The sequence below is a fragment of the Notamacropus eugenii genome, chromosome 3 (genome assembly GCF_028372415.1).
Source record: "Notamacropus eugenii isolate mMacEug1 chromosome 3, mMacEug1.pri_v2, whole genome shotgun sequence".
In the NCBI taxonomy this organism is placed as follows: domain Eukaryota; kingdom Metazoa; phylum Chordata; class Mammalia; order Diprotodontia; family Macropodidae; genus Notamacropus; species Notamacropus eugenii.
In genome coordinates this window covers 219,975,842-219,993,380 of record NC_092874.1, presented here as the reverse complement: position 1 = coordinate 219,993,380, position 17,539 = coordinate 219,975,842, and the positions used below count along the sequence as shown (strand labels likewise).

The following is a 17,539-nucleotide window of genomic DNA, read 5'->3' as shown; positions in this document are numbered from 1 at the left end:
TTGTCCTTGTTGTATGACCTTGGACTACTCACTTAGCCTCCCTAAGCCTCATTTCTTCAGTTATAAAATGCAGAGCATACTTGCACTATTTTGTGTCATGGGTTTCTGGAGAAAGTGCTAGCTAAATATGAACTATCATTCATAATAAAGTATTGGGAGAGGGAAATAAGAAATTTTCTTTGAAACCCCACCCTAAAAGGTCATCTAATTATCTGATGTCTTGGCTTTACACTGAGAGGAGTGAGGGAAGGAAGCTAGTTGACTTTAGGAGTGGGCCCAAGGGGGCCACTGTCCCAGCAGGAAAGACTTCAGAGGGGTGGCTGGCTTTTCTTCTACTATGGAGCAAGGTCAAAGGGTTAGAAAGTGGGGGCAGTCAGAACATCAGTGGCAGGGGCTGGGATCTTGATGATGAAGAAGGGAGGGTCTGGGGATATGTATGAGTTCCCTCACCTGTTGCATGTGGCCCAGCACATTCTTCCTGCTATCAAAGACGCCTTTCCCCTCTTCTGAGTACAGGTTGAAGATAAAATCAGTGGTGTAATTTTCATTGCACTTCTCATTCCTGCTGAGCACAGACTAGGATCCAGCAGCTGCAGCTCTAACCTCCCCATTTCTTTCCCCATTTATCCATTTCGGGCTTTGTGCCTCCCTCCCTCTCTCAATCAGTCACTGACTTAGTTGACAGGACTTCCCTTTCCTGTCCTTTCCATTCCATTAGTAAACATTTTCCCAATTATGGGTCCTCACCAAGATTGACCCTGAATTCTGACTTCTGTTTTTTGAAGGAAGTATGGAAAACAGGGGCAAAAAATACCTTACAACCAATCCCCTCTTCACTGTCGACTTCATCTTTTGCACCAGATGTTCAACATTTGCCTGAATAAGCAATAGTAGATTATGAGCTCAGCTGGAAGGGGGTGGGGGTAGGGTGGAGTGGGGCATGGAATGGTGGACAAGTACTTAAATTCTCCCTTCCTCTCATAATAGGGTCCTCTACACCAAGGGGCCAGCATGGTGGAGAGCTGGTTGTAAATGGAATCCATGGATCCATGCTATGCTCAGTGCCATTCCATTTCTCTCTCTAATAAGTTTCCATCTAACTGCTTCATGGCCCCTTTACTTCTTCCTCAATGTGAGGATAATAAACAGCAAGTCCCTTCCACTTTCTTAGCCTCATTCTTCCCAGTCAGAGCTCCACCTCAAAAAGGGGGTGGGCAAGCTGTGTAGCATGGAGAAGGGGGTCGGTCACTCAGGTGGGTAGTTGAAAAGATTACTAACTGGACATTAGCAATCCCCCTTCTAGGATTCCTGCTGTATTCCACACAGAGGTCAATCAGTCAGTCCTTATTCTTAAACTCTGGCTGTTTCTAGGGTTCCCTGAGAACTGGAGTGGGTGGTCAGCAGTGGAGTCAGACATTGGACAGGTATAGGCTCACTGTCCAGGTCCTAGCTTGGGCTCCCACCTGCAAGTCATGGATATTGAAGGGCTCCTCAAAGATGTAAGCAGCATCAGCTCCAGCTGCGAGCCCTGCCATGGTAGCTAGGTAGCCACAGTAACCACCCATGGTCTCAATGATGAACACACGTCGCTTGGTACCTTCTGCTGACTGCTTGATCCGGTCACAAGTCTAGGGAAAAGAGGAGAAAATGGTTAGACAGTCTTGTGGCTCCGGACCTTTTACAGGTTCCACCTTCCCTAGGCTGCAGGTACCTCTGGCAAATCATCAAATCCAGCCCTCTGCTATCCAGTAGGGTTAGCTATCTCCCCTAATCCACAAAAAATAGTCTTCTGTGATGGAAATTCTGTAGTCTCTCTTCCCTGGGAAGTTCTGCTATATGAGTTCAGTCACAAAGAGACATTCAGTGTGGGAATATGACTAAGACACCTGCAGACTACTAAGGCATATGTAAATGTTAGTGGTGGAAGGGAATGGATGTTATTAATGCAGCTATAACAAGCCTTCTTATTGTTTGAAGAACAGAAGTACTTCCAAAGCACTGCCATTAACAAGGGAAGGAAATTTGCTTCTTGTTTATTGTCCTTTCACCCCAATATATGCCCCACTTTGGGACCGTTAGGTATAGCAGCTGGCACAAAGGGTATGGGAAGTGGTTGGGGAGCCCTCACCATGCAGATGGCATTGAGTGCTGTGTCAGCCCCAACACTGAAGTCAGAGCCAGGGACATTGTTGGAAACAGTAGCAGGAATGACTACATATGGGATGCAGAGCTCCTCAAACTTTTCACGGCCCTCCATCAACTCCAGAGCTCCTGTGTATGCCTGGGAGCGAAAGGGTAGGAAAGAAGTGGAGAAAAGGAAGCAGCAAAGTTCATTGTCAAAAAGGTGATAATCCAGGAAAGCGGGGTTAGAAGGAGGGTGGAAGAATAGGGTGAAGAATGCAGTGTAGGGGTTTTTCTCACCTCAAAGCCCCCAATCATGATCAGGCCCTGGATTTTAAACTTGGTGATGTTAGCAGTGATCTCCTTAAAGAGTTTCTTGGGCAGAGTCCTGGTAGATGCAATGAGCTTCAGGTAAGGATAAAAGGAAATCTAGAGGATTTTCTTGGAGAGTACCCTCCCACTGAAAAAGTCTCATAGTGGCACAAATCACAAACTTTCGGGTTAGTGTCTGCCCTCCCTGCAGCACTTTTGAGCTTGGATGATAGAAGGCCCCAAAGCAGAAAGGTCTAGAGTTGAGAAACGTGCAAACGCTAATGACCGAACAAGATGGTGCCCACTTCCCAAGGGGCACTCTGTTGGTGATTAAGCTCGAGTTTGAAGCAACAAAGTTCCAATGGCATAATCCTGAAAAGTTCTAATAATAACCACTTACCTCTTGGTTCCAAGTTTAGAGCCACCTTGCCCAGTCCAGCCTCCAACATAGGTCCAGCTAGCTTCCTCAATCTACAACGGAAGGACACTTAGCACTGAGCTGGTTAAAAAAAAAGAAATGGGCAAAAAACAAAATGGGAGTCCTGAACTAAGACTGGTATCTTCTGGTTTCCCTCATTTTTGAAGGGACTTTGAGCACATCTTTTTGAGTATCTCCCTCCCACTAGCCCCTGCTTGCTTCCATAGGTGACTCTCCTGTCCCCATCAGGGCTGTTGAAACCTGGGGAAAAGGAAAATTTACTCCCTCATACCTACTCCTTCCCCCTCATGCCTCCTTTTTGGCTCCCAGAATGTGTGCCCTCCTCTTTAATTCTTACTTCTCATACCTGACCCTTGGCCAGCCCCTCGAAGCCGTCATGTACAACCAGCACTTGGTTGCCTTGGATGAGCCCAATTCTCACAGAAGAACGAACAGCTGCATTCATACCTGCAGCTGGGGCTCCTACATTCATCACAGCCACTACATTCTTAACCTTGTGGGAGGGATAGAGAGAAGAGGAAGAGGAAGGGAGAGAGGGAGGGATATGAATCATTAAAGGGGGAGCAGAGATCTTTGAAGGGATTTGTATATTCTGTCCCATCAGGACATCTTCTAATGTCCCCTTACCACTGCAGTCCCAGGACCCCAGTAATCACTAATGCCAGTTACTATCATCTAATTAATAAGCCCTTTTAGTAGGACCCAAGAACCTGTTACATTTTTCACTCTCTTTCCCAGTACAGAGTGAAGAGATACATTCAGAAATCCTTTTCCCCAACTGCTCCCTCCTACCCCTGCCTTTCCTTTGCCATGGTCCCCTACCTCCCCATCCCAAGACTAAAAGTCATTAACAAGAAGCTTTATGACAAAGACAATTGGAGGGGGGCACAGAAATAAAGGCATAGAAGGGTCAAGGGGTAGGGTCAATATATGTGACTGGGTCATGGGGAACCTGAGGAAGGGAAACACCCCCAGAGGACATTTGGGTGGGGCAAGGGTACTGTTACTGGAAGCTGTGGTAAAAGCACCTGGGAGACTAGGGATGAGAGGGAGGAGGTTTGTGGAATTGTAATAACCCTAAGGGAAAGCATTAAGAGAACTGAATTGAATTGAATTGAAAAATTGAAAAATTGGGTTGGTGGGTCTGTTAATACCTGCTTAACCGCTGGGGCTTTGACATGAGCTAGCCGAGTGTATACTTCCCAATTATTCTGGAAGCTCCTGAAAGGAGGACAGGAAGAAGAGGAAAATATAATCATGTTAAATCCCTTGCCCAACAGCCTTGAGAACCCATCACTTTGACTACTTGCCCCAGTTGGGCATTAAAGCAGGCTGAGCATCTGAGAAGAGACTCTAAGCTTAATTCTCCTGCTCCCTGTCTAGCCAAAGCTGGTGACCCCAGACAGCTTATTAGGAGGCACGGTGATATAACAGAAATGAGCAGTGTATCTGCAGTCAGAAGACGTGACCTCTGTAACCTTGGAAAAGCTGTTTAATATCTCCGAGTCTCAATGTTAAAAAGATAAGGCTGGCCTGGATGACTTTCCAGCTGTAAATACATGGTCCCACAATCCCCAGGCTGGATAAGGCCTCCTAATCACTCTTATCATCTTCTTGAAGGAAGAAATTGGAGTAAATAGGATGAAAAATAAGAATGGAAAGCCCATATCTTTTGTCAGAAGTTGTCACATGCAGACCTTTCTGACATCTAATCCCTGTCTTTCCACAGTACCCAGGTAGCTCCCTTGTCCCTTGACCACATCCTTACCGGCCTCTCAGCTTCATGGCATCATCAAAATTCTTATTTTGCATGGCCTTAGTCACATCTTTGGTCTGAAGGAGGAACAGAGTCACAGTCACTGCTCCAGAAGAGGAGTCTTTGTATCTGGATTTGCATACCCAAAGATGTCCCTTCCTCTTAGAGAAGGTCTATTATGGGGCCTCACTTTTCCCAGTTTTCCTGAGTTTCCCCACCCAGGGGAAGAATCTTGATTTTTTTAAGTGATAGAAAACAAAAAGGAGGGTTTTTTTAATCATTGATGTCTTCCTCAACTTTCAATATCCCAGCTTCACCAATGTGGTGAACAACCAGACAGAATGTGAAAAAAAAAAATCCAAACAAACAACAACTCCTAGGATCATCTTCTTCTCTTGCTAGTTTTTGGAATTCCTGGGGCTGACAGAAATGAAGGCCTTGAGAGGCTCACGTAGATTGGCACTGAAAATCAAACGACTATTCTTGCCTCAACCCTAATGCTCATGATCTCTTCTCAGTCCTGTGGCCATAGTGAAAGAGGTATGGCTACCCTCTCCCAAATGTCCCTTGGATTTTTATCTAAGATTCTATGGGCTCCAGACTCAGAGATGGGTCTGCTGAAAGTGAGATTTGGGGGAGATACTTACCACCTGGACACATTCCATGAGTGGTAGACGCACAGCCTGGTTACCACAGAGGCTTACTACACAAGCAGGTGTGTCTGGTGTTCCCTCTAACAATGCCATCACAGCCTCCATCCCCATTCTGCTACCCTGTGGGAATCAGGAGAGCAACCATAGTCAAGGGTAGGGCCATTTCTCTTGCCTCAGATTAAGAAGAGCCAAGGGACCAAAAACTCATTCCAAACCGTATCTATATTCTAAACTGAAGAGATGGGGCTTTGAATTCATTGTACTTTGTCTTTGTACTGACTATACAGCTAAAGATTAGCAATGTCACCTTTACTAGGAGAGAGATATTCTATCATGGAACTATGTCTGATCCTAGGCAGAATATATGGCAGAAAAGATGAAGGGAAGTAAAAATGAAAACTAAATAGCAGTGACGTTTCACAGCTGTAAAGGCTAGAAATAGTAGATGAGGGGCACCTCTTCTCTGTATCTAACTGCAGACAAGGGGGCTTAAACTACAGAAAAAAGAAAGATTGAGGATACTAGGAAGGTCATCAGAGAGTTTCAGGGTCATATGATACTAAGATTTGCTACTTAGGTTATCAAGTCTCCACCCATAGAACTGTAGAAGAAAAATCCCTGTTTGTTTAGGAACAAGAGAAGGCTCTTCCTGCTGAGAAGCTGGGGGAAAACAACAGCAGAAGGCTATCATCTGTGGTTGTGAAATCCCCATGTACATCTGCACAGAAAAAGCCCTTGTCAGTGGACTGGTTCAGATGTCTGCGGCTTCTCTTCAGTAAGCACTACCAGGAGCAGGAGTTGGAAGGGCTTGGGCTAGATTGAGAGGAACACAGAACTGAGATTTTCAGGCTTCCTCTCCATAACAGTGAAATTTGTTAGTTGTAAAGTACTTTATCTCTACCTATTTACCTCATACTTGGCCCACTGGAAGATAGGAGAGGAACATGTTTGAGAGGAAAGGTGTTAAAGAAGGAAGCCAACAAATTGAGGCTTCTAGAGGGACAAGAAAATCCTGTGGCTCCTACCAAAATTCGGTCAAAAGCTGAGGGGGTACCACCCCGTTGCACATGTCCCAGGACAGTCACACGTGTGTCATATCCCAAACGCTTCACCACCAGCTGCAGAAAGGGAAAATTGAAGCAGAGCTAGAGACAAGAGACATCAAGCAAGTCAAGAAGGAAAACAATGAAAGAAAAAATTGGGATGGGATGAATATACCTCTTACAAGAGTAAAACATTTTACAATAAAAAAAAAGGATAGGAAGAAAGATTAGGAAGACACTGAACTCTTCTGGGGACAAGAGAGTAGAAGAGCATACTATAGGGTTACATGACACTAAGGAAATTATAGATATCCTTAGGGGATAAGGGACCTAGGGATAAAAGGGATCAGGGATTAGAAAGTAAAGAGAATTGAGGAGATAGAAGCACTGGTGTAAGTGACAGAGGAAAAGGAATGGGAATGAAGGATTGGGGGACAGAGATACACAGAATCCAGGGGAATTTAGAGATCTGTATGGAAGGAGCTGTGGGGATGGGTTAGGTGTATTAACTGAGGACTCTCTGCCTCCAGCCACTAACATCCTTGATGTTCTCAGATGAGATGGGTTTCCCATGCCTGTCAATTGCTCCTTCAGCCACAATGATGATGTTGAGGCGGGAACCACGGCACCTTGTCTGGCCAAGAATAGGAGATGGTCAGAGGGATAAGGACAGGTCAGCAGAACAAGAATAGTTGTTAGGAATAACAATGAGAAACATATATAGGGAGTCTTTACCTCAGTGAGTCGGCGGCAAAGATGATCCTCCCAATTATCCTCTGGTGGACACTCAGGAACAAAAACCCAGTCAGCTCCACAGGCAATAGAGGTGATCAGGGCGAGATATCTGGGGTGAGAACCAAAGAAGCCTCACTCTATAAATGTCTCCACCCAGCCAGTGTCCTGCACCTGACCAGATGCTACCTTGTTCCCATTCCAGGTACAAATATTCTGTCCTCTAAAGACATCCCCCACACTGTAATCAATTATATATTCTAAACTGGAAAGAGGTCTGTGGTTTCCATAAGTAATATGAGGTGGTAAGGTTGAGGGTATCTTCTACTCTAATTCCATCTCCAAAGGAATGTCCAGGAAAATGCAATCCAGTCACCCTCCAACCTCAGTGAGTATGGGATGAGCAGCATGAGGTCCTGAGTTGCAGTGCTTCTGTAAAACCCTTCAGAGTATCTGTCCAACCCCTGTCCCCTACAGCCACTCTAGAAGGAGGGGGTTGCAGTGGTAGCTCTGTTAGATATGGGAATGAGAATGTAGTGCAGAGTCCTGAGTCCATGGGGGTGAATGGATTAGGATGGAGCTCTTACCCACAGTGCCGGCCCATCACCTCCAATACAAAAGTCCTCTGGTGACTGCAAAAGATGAATGTGGGAGGAGTTCAGGAATTTTGATCACTGAGACCTGGATATCACTGGTAGGCCCTCCAACCTGCCCTCTGGGACCCTGGAGAAACTATATTGCAGTGGACCCAGCGATCCAGATTGGATTTCTGGATTCCAAAATTTCAGAAAACCACTTCATTTCATTGATGGTATCCTTCAGAACTAAGGCATCCTTCCTAGCCTGAGGGAAACTAGTGGGGAGAGGGGTCAGCTCTAAGACAGAATACACGATCCATCATACACCAAATCAGTTAGAGGGTAGAAGGGAAGAAAAAGAAGGAGTAGACTGAAAAAAAATCTTCCTGAATCTCTAGGAAGTACATCAAAATCTACTTTGGTGGGACGAAGTAGGGGAGGGATATTGGGGCTCTTTGGCACTGACTTAGCCCTAGAAGGGTTCACATGGGCTCTGGAAGCAACGAGGTTGCACATTCAAGGTATAGCTTGGAAGTCCTGAATTCACTGACAAATGTTAAGCTTGCATTTAGTGAAACAGAAGGTCATTTTGGTGAAGTTTAGTCCAAAAACTATCCCAGTCTTAGAACGTAATTGTTAAAGTCATTGCAGTTAAGCAGCCCGTTTCAAGCCTCCACCCTGCCACATCTCCTAGCTCTTAGCCCTTCTCCCACCTTTGGGCTGTGGTGGTGATAGCATCCACAATCTCTATGATACGGTGTAGGGCGGAATCAGTACCAATGGTCATGTCTGTGCCGCAGAAGTCATTGTCGATGGAGCCAACCAAGCCCACAATATTCAGGTAGCTGGATTTATTCACTTCTTCTTCTGTGATCTTGCCTTCCAGGTAGGAAGCAGACCAAAAGCCACAGTTACACATTAGGTACTAAGACTTGTGAAATCCATAATGAAAAGGGAAGGAACTACAACCCCAAGAGTGGGCAGTGAAAAAGAAGTCAGGGCACAGAAAGGAACATTCACTGTTTCTTACTGCTAGACGATACTGTGTAGTGGATAGAACAGTGGGCCTGAAATCAGGAATATCTGAGCTCAAATCCAGCCTCACTTACTATGACCCAGGGCAAGTCACTTAACTCCTATTTGTCTCAGTTTCTAATATGTAAAATGGGAACACATTGGAGAAGGAAGTGGCAAACCATTCAAGTATCTTTGCTAAGAAAACTCCATAGACCAGGTCCGTGGAGTCATGTAGAGTTGGACATGACTAAATGACTAAACAACAACTTCTAGGTGTACTTTTCCAGTTGCAAAATCAAGTTCTTGAGGAGAGCTGAAAGAATCAGCAAGATGGTGGAGGGGTAGAGGTAGGATAGGGAGAGGAGAGTGGCACTAGAGTCTAGTGACTAATCAATGGCAGGAGCGTCTCACCTTCTTTCTGTAATTCAGCCAACAGGCTACTCCATTCAGCACGGAAAGTATTTGCTCCAGTGAGGCTGCCATCACCCCCAATAACACATAAATTGGTAATCCCAAGTTTCACAAGATTGCAGGCAGCTTGAAGTCGGCCTGGACGTTCGTAGAAATCTGTGCACCGGGCGCTACCTATTACTGTGCCTCCCTGTGGGGAGGATCATTAGTTAGCCTCCTAGATGATATTGCTAGAGTGATACGTTCTACTGGGCCAGTCCTAAGCCCAACTCTTCAGTGGATCTACAGCGAATGATGGCCCCACTACCATCTCTGAGTCTCCCACCATCTTTCTGATCATGTCACTGCCCTGTTTAAAAAGTTCTAATAGCTCAGTGCTTCTGGAACAGGGGTTCTTAACTTGAAGTCTGTGAACTTTTTTTTTAAGAAATATTTTGAAAACTGTGTTTCAATAGAATTGGTTTTCTTTATCATCTAATATATTTATAGATTTAAAAACATGATTCTGAGGAGTTCATAGGCTTCACCAGATTGCCATAGGATAGTCATAGGATAGTACAAAAGGTCAAGAACTCCTGTCCTAGGATAAAATGCAGCTTTCTCTGTTTGGCATTTAAAGAGCTCCAGCCTGTCTCTCCAGATGTACCTGCTGATCCCCACACACCATAGTCCACCTGCTGCCTCCAAGCATGGGCTGCTCTCCTTGCTCAGCTCAGCCTCTTAGAGCTCCCCCATTTCCTTCCCACCCAGCTCCCTTGTGTGCTCTGCTGAAGGGTTGCCTCCTACAAGGAACCTTTCCTGATTCTCCTAATTGTTGGTGCTGCTGAGCCATAATTAAGTTATTCTGAATTTATTTAGTTTTTATTTTGTTGTGTCTTGTATCTTCCCAATAGAACTTAAGCTCCTAAAGAACAGGGACTTTTTCATTTTCAGTTTTGTATCTAGATCAGTACCTGGCACACTGTAGGTACTTAAGAAGTGTTTTTAAAATTAAATTATTAACTTGAATCTGTTCCTGCAGAAAGAAGGTAGGTATGTATGTGTGAGTTTGTGTGTTTGTGTGTGTGTGTGTGTATGTGTGTGTGTGTGTGTGTGTGTGTGTGTGTGTGTGTGTGTGTGTGTGTGTACTAGGAAGATACCATCAGGCTGTCCCCTGGTGCAAAGTCTTATTAGAAAGTTGATTCTCCCTCCCAGACGTGGGGACTTATAGTGTATCTGAATTTCTTGAAGCTTCCTAAGGCTAGGTGGAGGGAGTAGCAGATTTTTCTTAGTAACCTGGTATCTATCACAGGATCAAACCTAAACTTCATTGGGAAGGTCACTGTTGTTGGAATTTCAGGGGCTTTTTTGACTCTTACGTGACCTCCCCCATCCCACTACCTCCCATTCATACCAGATTCTGTTCCTCATCCCTTCAATCCAAAAGAAAATACTAGGTACCAGGAACAGTAGCTACAGTGTCCAGGTTCAGGCAGAGATGAAGATACCTCTGACTCTGGAAACCCTCCTGGAGCCTCAGAGTGCCATGGATACTTCTAGGGAGAGTGTAGGCATGTGGGGATTGCAAGGGCTTCATCAATTCTGAAGCATTACTGATGTCAGAAAATTTTTAGTCTCTCTGTCCCATCCTCAGAGTGTTGTGTAGAAGAAAGCCATCTGGGAGAACCCTAAGAACAGACATAGGCAGACACCAAGCCCTGGGGAAGGGCTTAATTAGCCATAACAAAGCTGCTCCCTGTTTTGAAAGAGGAGGGAACTGGGGAAGGACACAGACAGGGGGTAGGTGGGTACATCTATCTACTGCTTTCTTCAGTTCTGACTGTGACTTTTACTGGCTGGATGACTGGAGAGCAAATCTGTTAATCTCTCTGGGCCACAGTTTCCTCATCTGTAAATTGAGAATAATTGGACTTGAGAAGCCTAACTCACAGGGTTGTAATAAAGACAACATTTTGTTAATAGTAAAGTGCCAAAAAATGCAAGTTATCATTATTATTTCTGTAATTCATAACACAGGAATGAATATTATTGCTGTGCTGGCTGTCAATAAATACATGGCATTGGGGGGAGAGGGAGACACCTAATATGCCTAAAAGAGGCAGCAATCTGAGCAGAGGCCATTCTGAGTATGGTAGAAAAGTGAATTTTTTTTTTTTTTGAGACCTAGTAAATTTTTAGAAGTTCTCTGAAGGGCTATCTGAGCTATTACCCTTGTAATGCCTCCTAATCTCCCTTTACCCTGCCCCAAACTTTCTTCTCTGAAACCTAATCTCTATCACATGGTTAGCCTACAGGCTTTGGCTCTGCTACTGGATCTGACTCCTACTCTCCAATCAGGTTATTTTCAGACCCAGACCTTCTCCACAATCCCAAAACAGATTCTGTTTATATGCCAACTCCCAGATTCCTGCCTATGACCTTTCTCAAAAAGATCAGACTATCTTAGGGAATGTCGCATGACCATCCTCATACCAGAAAAACAAAATGAACTTCCAAAGCATAAAAAACAAAGTAGAAAATGCTGCCCCTTTTCTGTCCTTGAAACTTTCCACATCTAACTACTGGGTAGTAGAGCTTGAATGAGAATTTAGACTCAAGCCAAAGTGTAGGGAGCCAGGGACAAAGGAAACACTGGCTATAGGTCTCCTGGAACATACCAGCTGGACAATCATGGAAACACTTTCCCAGTTGGCCTCTCTGATGTTATCTCCACCATCTACCAGACCTTGATAACCCTGTAGAATACAGAAGATCATAGATTTAGAGGTCAGATAGTACAACCCATTCATTTTGCACATTAGGAAACTGAGGTTCAGAGAGCTTAAGCAAATCACCCAAAGTCACAAGATAATAAAGACCAAAGATTCATGTTCCCTGACTTCAAATCCAGCATGCTTTCCATTGTATCACACAAATCATTGTATTCATTCAACTCTTACTCCATTTTCCCTTCCTCTTCCAAGCCTGATTGAATTCTTAGGAAAGAGCTAGGTCTAATTTCAAGTTCTAAGTTACCAAAGCCCCTAAGAATCAAGCCCATGGGGAATCATCTGTGGGGTCTTAAGTCTGTGTCCTCTTAAGTTACTCTACTTAGTTTCTGACTGGGGGCAAAAGAACTCTTGCCCTTAGTCCATGTAGACTGAAGAGCTTCTCTGTTCTTTCCCTTGTTCCTCAAGAAAGGCATGCCCCAGCCTAACTTACTCAATATCCTGCCATATTTAACAGCAAATCCTATCTTTCAAATCTTAATCTCCCACCTTATCCCTTATTTTACAGTGTTTAAAGCACATGGGTAGCCAGGGTCTTCCTGGACAATTAGAGAGGATGAAGGAATGGAAGACTAGAGTATAAAAGGGCAAACAGACCCATCCAAAGGGGAATAAGGGGCATGAAGGTAGTAATAGAGGGGAAACTAAATGGAGAAGGGAGCCGAAAAGGACAGGCTTATACCTCAGGATTAGGATCTGAGCTGTGAAGAAGATGGAGAAGTTGGAGAACTAGCCAGTAAAATTTCTCCCATCCTGAGAAAAATTTTATTTAACTCTCAGGTTGCCTTAGGTCTATTCCTAGATACACTCGGCTTACTGTGTTATGGACCATCTCACCTCAACTCTTTTATCTCACTTCCCCCTCTGATGAAGAAGCAAGAACAAGTGCCTATGGAGATGCTGGCAAATATATCTCTTCATTCTATTCCCTGGAACTCTTAGGAAGGATGGCCCCATCATCTTGTCTATCAGGCTAGAAAGAACTGGCCTGAGAAGGAAAGTGTCATAAAAGAAAGGTCAGGAGTGGGGGTGCTATGTCAGGGACAGTTTAATTGACTTCAAGAGGAGAGGAAAGGGAAGAAATGGAAAATTTGGTGGAGGGGGGAAGAGAAATATTCCATAATATTTTTTCTATCCTTAGTGATAGGAAGTAGAGAGCATCAGACTGAGGAGAGAACAGAATAGAAAGGGAATGATAGAGAGCAGGTTACCCACCTCATGGACAAAGAAAACCCTTGCTCCAGTGAAGAGTCCAACACGTACCACAGCTCGGACAGCAGCATTCATACCTGTGTAGAAAAGGAAGGAGAGAAATCAGGAGAAAACATGGAATAAGGGAGTGGTAGAAGGGGAGAATAGGAGTAAAACTCATCCAGGTTCCAGGAAAAGGAAGATGATATTTTCCTGCAAGCTATATTCCCTAAGTCTGGAATGCCATTTTCATCTAAACCCATGAAAAAGATCCATTTCTCCCTCTTTCATTTCAAAGTTATTAGAGACACAGTCCCTTCCTAAAATCTCTTTGTGAAGCATAGACAATTTGGTCTGCCTTCTACACCAGTCCTAAACATTTTGATTTATAGATCCTTAGTGGATTGCTTGAAAGGTCAGGTCCCTGTTGTTAGCCTAACCTGCTTCTTCCAGGACCTCTACCCACATACAGTTGTGTGTGGCCAAAAGGGAGTAGAAAGAGGGGTCATAAACCAGGCATTCCACAATCTACCCTTCCTTATACTCGTCAAAGAGCTGTGACTGAGTCTATTTCATTCTCTCTCCCTGGGTTCCAACAGTCAGTCACTCAATCAACAAATATTTATTGAGTACCACCTAAATCTTGATAACAACTCATGTCATCATATCCCATCTGGAGAAGAATGAGTTGCAAACCTCATGATATCACAAGCCTAAGTCATAGCATTAAAAACTCACTCAAAATATGTAAAGAGAGGGAATACATTCTGGAAACTTCTCAGAAGATATTCAATAATTCCAGATGCTTTTTAAAAAAAGAAAGAAAGAAAGAAAAGAAGTTCAGGGTCACAGCAAAGCAATCAGTAGATTAGGATGGGTATAGCATGACCAAGCAAAGTAAGAACCAATGTGAATTCCAGATCTAGAAAAGTTTTGAAGACAAGAACTTGGGTAGACATAGGAATGAGCAAAGCTCAAAGTAGAGGGCAAGCACCACAAACCACTCTATTGATAGAACTGGGGAGGTATGAGTTAATTCCCCACACTACTACAACATGGAACTGGGGGCTGTTTTGAATAAGGGAAGTTACTGTGCAGACCTAGGGTAGTTTGGGTTAACCTTTCCCCTAGGTGGATTGAGGTGGCCTAGCCATACATAAGCCTTTTGGAAAGGCAAAGTAGAAAAGCAGTTTTTAGGTTTTTGGTGGGGAACTCCTAAAACCCCAAGGAAACTCCTTGCTGACTGATTTTTATCACCTTGCTGAATATTTTTATCTGTTTTTGTCATTCCTAAACTGCTTTTAAATTACTTGGAAACTGCTATTGGCTGAGAAGCAATATGGAATATGTTTTTAGTAAAAGGATTGTTAATTTAGCAAACTCTTGGGTGATTCATTGATCCTGATGCAGAAGAGCTACTTGAACACAAATTCATGGTAAACGACATGAAACACACCCTAAAGTTGGGGAGAAGGGGTTGGATATTGCCCTGTAAGGAGAGTTATAAATCCTTGGACACCATGAGGCCAGTACTGAGAGGCTGCCCATCCCTCACTTCCCCCCTGGGAATCAGGCCATCTGGTAACTTTCTATTTAAACTGATTGTTCTTGGTAACCAGGAGCTAAGGTCAGGTGTTTGCTCACATCTGGAATCCACAAAGTTTGATTAGGAGGATGGGGGTGGGGTGGTGTTGGTAAATCCATTTAGCCAAGAGAGCTGAAAGCTACTCCTCTCCCCATGAAATATAAAATTTGAACTGCAAAGGCTTTTACACATCATCTATTTCAATGTCTTCATTTTATGGAGGAGGAAAGTGAGGACCAAGAAAGGGGAAAGGATTTGCCCAAAGACTTTGCCCAAACAGCAAAGGTCACTCAAACTTTTGCTGAAACAGGCTGAGCTGAGCCGGAGCCAAATGGCAGTCAAATGTTAGAGACTCATAGACTGTTACAGCTGCTAGAGATCTTTGAGATCTAAAATGAGTGTCAAAGTAGAAATTAGAGCCCAGGTCTCCTAACTCCTAGTCCAATACTTGTTCAGCCAAGATGTTGAAATGTGGCTTTTTGGAAGGAGAGCAGATCTTCCTGAGCAGTGGTTGAGGATTAAGTGGAGGGGGCCCCTCAATCTTTCCTGGGTACATCCCAGTCCAAATCTCACCCCAACCCACCTCCTCCCCTTCAGGCCCCACTCTCTCAGGTTCTATGACTTAGGAAAGTTCAAGATTTCAAAGAACCCTAACCACTAGTTAGGCAGAACAGTGAATGATTTCTGGGCTTGGAGTCAGGAAGATTTTAGTTCAAATCCTGACTGATATTTACTAGCTGTGTGACTCTGGGCAAGTTTTAACCCCTCTCTGCCTCAGTTCTCTCATAAAATGGGTTGTTTTAGGGATTAAATGAGATAACATACTTAAGGCACTTTGTGAACCTTAAAGCATTGTGTAAATGCTAGATAAAGTACTTGAGACCAAGGAGGCTGAGGAACCTCCAGGAAGGCATGGTTCTGTCAGACAAGGGGGTACTGCCTCTTCCTTCCCTGGCTTTGCCCCATTAAGGGCCTCCCTCTTTGTGGGCTGATCATGGGTTCCTGCGAAGCCCAGAAATTGCACTCCCCTCCCTCCTTAGGTGGTGAGGCATGCTACAAGGCAACCCTTGAAGAGCAACCCCTCTTAGCACCAAGGACACTGGTGAGATCTAGGACTATCTTCCTGGTCATAGGTTCAAGCCCTGCCAATGTGATCTCTGCCCTTTTCTCACCAGACAACCAATGAACTGGACTTGTCATACCCATAACTGCATCCAAACATCTGAAGTTCCACCCCAGACCTCTTCATTAGAGGAATAGAGGCACTCTCAGCTTCCTTCTGCAACCTAGTTTCCTCCCTCCCCCAGATTATAGCAATGGCACTGAGCCCCTGATTGGGGTTACAGCCCATCCAGACTGCCAAACCTTCAGTTTGGGATGGTAAATTGCCAATATGGCTGGTCCTGAGTACGAGGACCTTTCTAGGACCCTTAACTCAGTTTATTTTAAAGTTAGTTTGGGGGCATTTAAGGGAGTAGCTCTATGTAAAAACCAATCTTAAGTGTCTGAACTTAAGGCTCTTTGCAGGAATAATCCTAAATCTTCTAACATCAGAACCAAGGCCAGAGCTATAAACCAGGGCATTGGAATATAGCGGGAAATGCCTCATATGGAGGCTGGGGAAAGAAACTAGAGATAATGGTGATCATATTTAGACCTTACATTTATATAAGCACTCTGTAGCTTTTAAAAAAACACTTTCACATATTTTATCTAGTTTTATCTTTATAACAGCCCTGTGAAGTAGGTAAAAAGGTGGGGTCCCCATTTAAGAAACAAAGATTCAGGTTAAATAAATTGTTCAAGGTCATACAACTAGTAAGTGATACAACTTGTTTCCAGATTCCCAATCCAGTTTTCCTTTCACTGGGTCACGCAGGATCCCCGGGATCTAATCCTGGCTCTGTAGTAACTTTCTTCATTATTCGAAGTAAATCACCTAGTTTATTCAGGATTCTCTTCCCTATTCTCTTTGATTCTACAGGGTCTTAGCATCTTTCCTCATCATATGTGCTTGCCCCTTCCCTGTTCCATAAATTAAGAGGATATTTTTTGATGAGTGGTGGGGAAGTGAGAGGAGGGGGAGTGCCAGGAGTTGGGGTAGAGTGGAAAGTGTGGTTCTACCAGTTATATAAATAGGGAGAATGAGATATGGAGAGGATTCAAAGATTTGACCAGAGCTGTATGCTGTCATAGGTAGAGTCAGAGTCCAGATTTCCTAATTCTTATCCCAGCACTTTGAGTACTATACTATCACCTGCTACCAGCCTGGGAACCAGGTGCAGAAGAAATAGACAAGAGAGTTGAGGTCTAGAGTCAATCCTGGAGCACTCCTCAGGGCTAGTATCTTTTGGAAGACCAGCTTTGTGCCTCAAGGCAATGGGGTCACTTCTGCAGCAGAGGACTTTCTTGCACTGAGATATCTCTTGGCAAAAGTTTCATAGCCTCAATTTCCTGAACCTGTCTCTTATGCCCTATTTCTCTGCAATGAATATCAAGAAAGCCTGGAAGGTAAAGGTCCAGGAATACCCTCCCCTGCCCTGCAATCCCTTGGCTTGGTCTGTTCTCTAAGCAGTCCTGATCTATCTTTCTTTAGCTGCTCCATATCACTCTTAACAACCCTCCATGAACAGCTGCCAGGTCCATTAGAGGCAAGAAGAGGAATAGGATTACAGGCCTCAGCCAGCGTGAGTTTTCAGCTGCGCCAGAAGCCCTAAAGGGTTCTAGGGAACATCACAGGCACGTAATTCAGATTCTACAATTACTGCCTACCCAGGAAGAGGTCCGGCAACAAATTTAGATGACAATGATAGCAGAGAATGAGTCAGGCAGAGAGCAAAGGAGTTGAAGCTTCAGTGAGGGCTGCCCAATAAGACAGGCAGCTAAAATTATAGACTGGGCAAGACCGGACAGAGAAGGCTGAATTCAGTGAA

The 17,539-nt window shown here is 44.2% G+C and overlaps 1 protein-coding gene across 3 annotated transcripts in view; it reads right to left on the bottom strand.

The window, feature by feature from the left end:
• PFKM (phosphofructokinase, muscle) overlaps positions 1-17,539 on the bottom strand; it is a 56,847-nt gene that overhangs the window by 1,881 nt on the left and 37,427 nt on the right. For all 3 annotated transcript variants that reach the window (XM_072654507.1, XM_072654506.1, XM_072654508.1), the window contains exons 3-20: positions 13,046-13,119; positions 11,720-11,797; positions 9,063-9,252; positions 8,348-8,513; positions 7,644-7,688; positions 7,060-7,168; positions 6,863-6,958; positions 6,307-6,399; positions 5,276-5,401; positions 4,641-4,705; positions 4,027-4,093; positions 3,219-3,365; positions 2,834-2,904; positions 2,422-2,509; positions 2,129-2,281; positions 1,464-1,628; positions 815-876; positions 451-562 (exon numbers count right to left, since the gene is read on the bottom strand). In XM_072654507.1, coding sequence (XP_072510608.1) covers positions 451-562; positions 815-876; positions 1,464-1,628; positions 2,129-2,281; positions 2,422-2,509; positions 2,834-2,904; positions 3,219-3,365; positions 4,027-4,093; positions 4,641-4,705; positions 5,276-5,401; positions 6,307-6,399; positions 6,863-6,958; positions 7,060-7,168; positions 7,644-7,688; positions 8,348-8,513; positions 9,063-9,252; positions 11,720-11,797; positions 13,046-13,119 — 1,907 coding nt within the window. The remainder of the gene's footprint in view (positions 1-450; positions 563-814; positions 877-1,463; positions 1,629-2,128; positions 2,282-2,421; positions 2,510-2,833; positions 2,905-3,218; positions 3,366-4,026; positions 4,094-4,640; positions 4,706-5,275; positions 5,402-6,306; positions 6,400-6,862; positions 6,959-7,059; positions 7,169-7,643; positions 7,689-8,347; positions 8,514-9,062; positions 9,253-11,719; positions 11,798-13,045; positions 13,120-17,539) is intronic.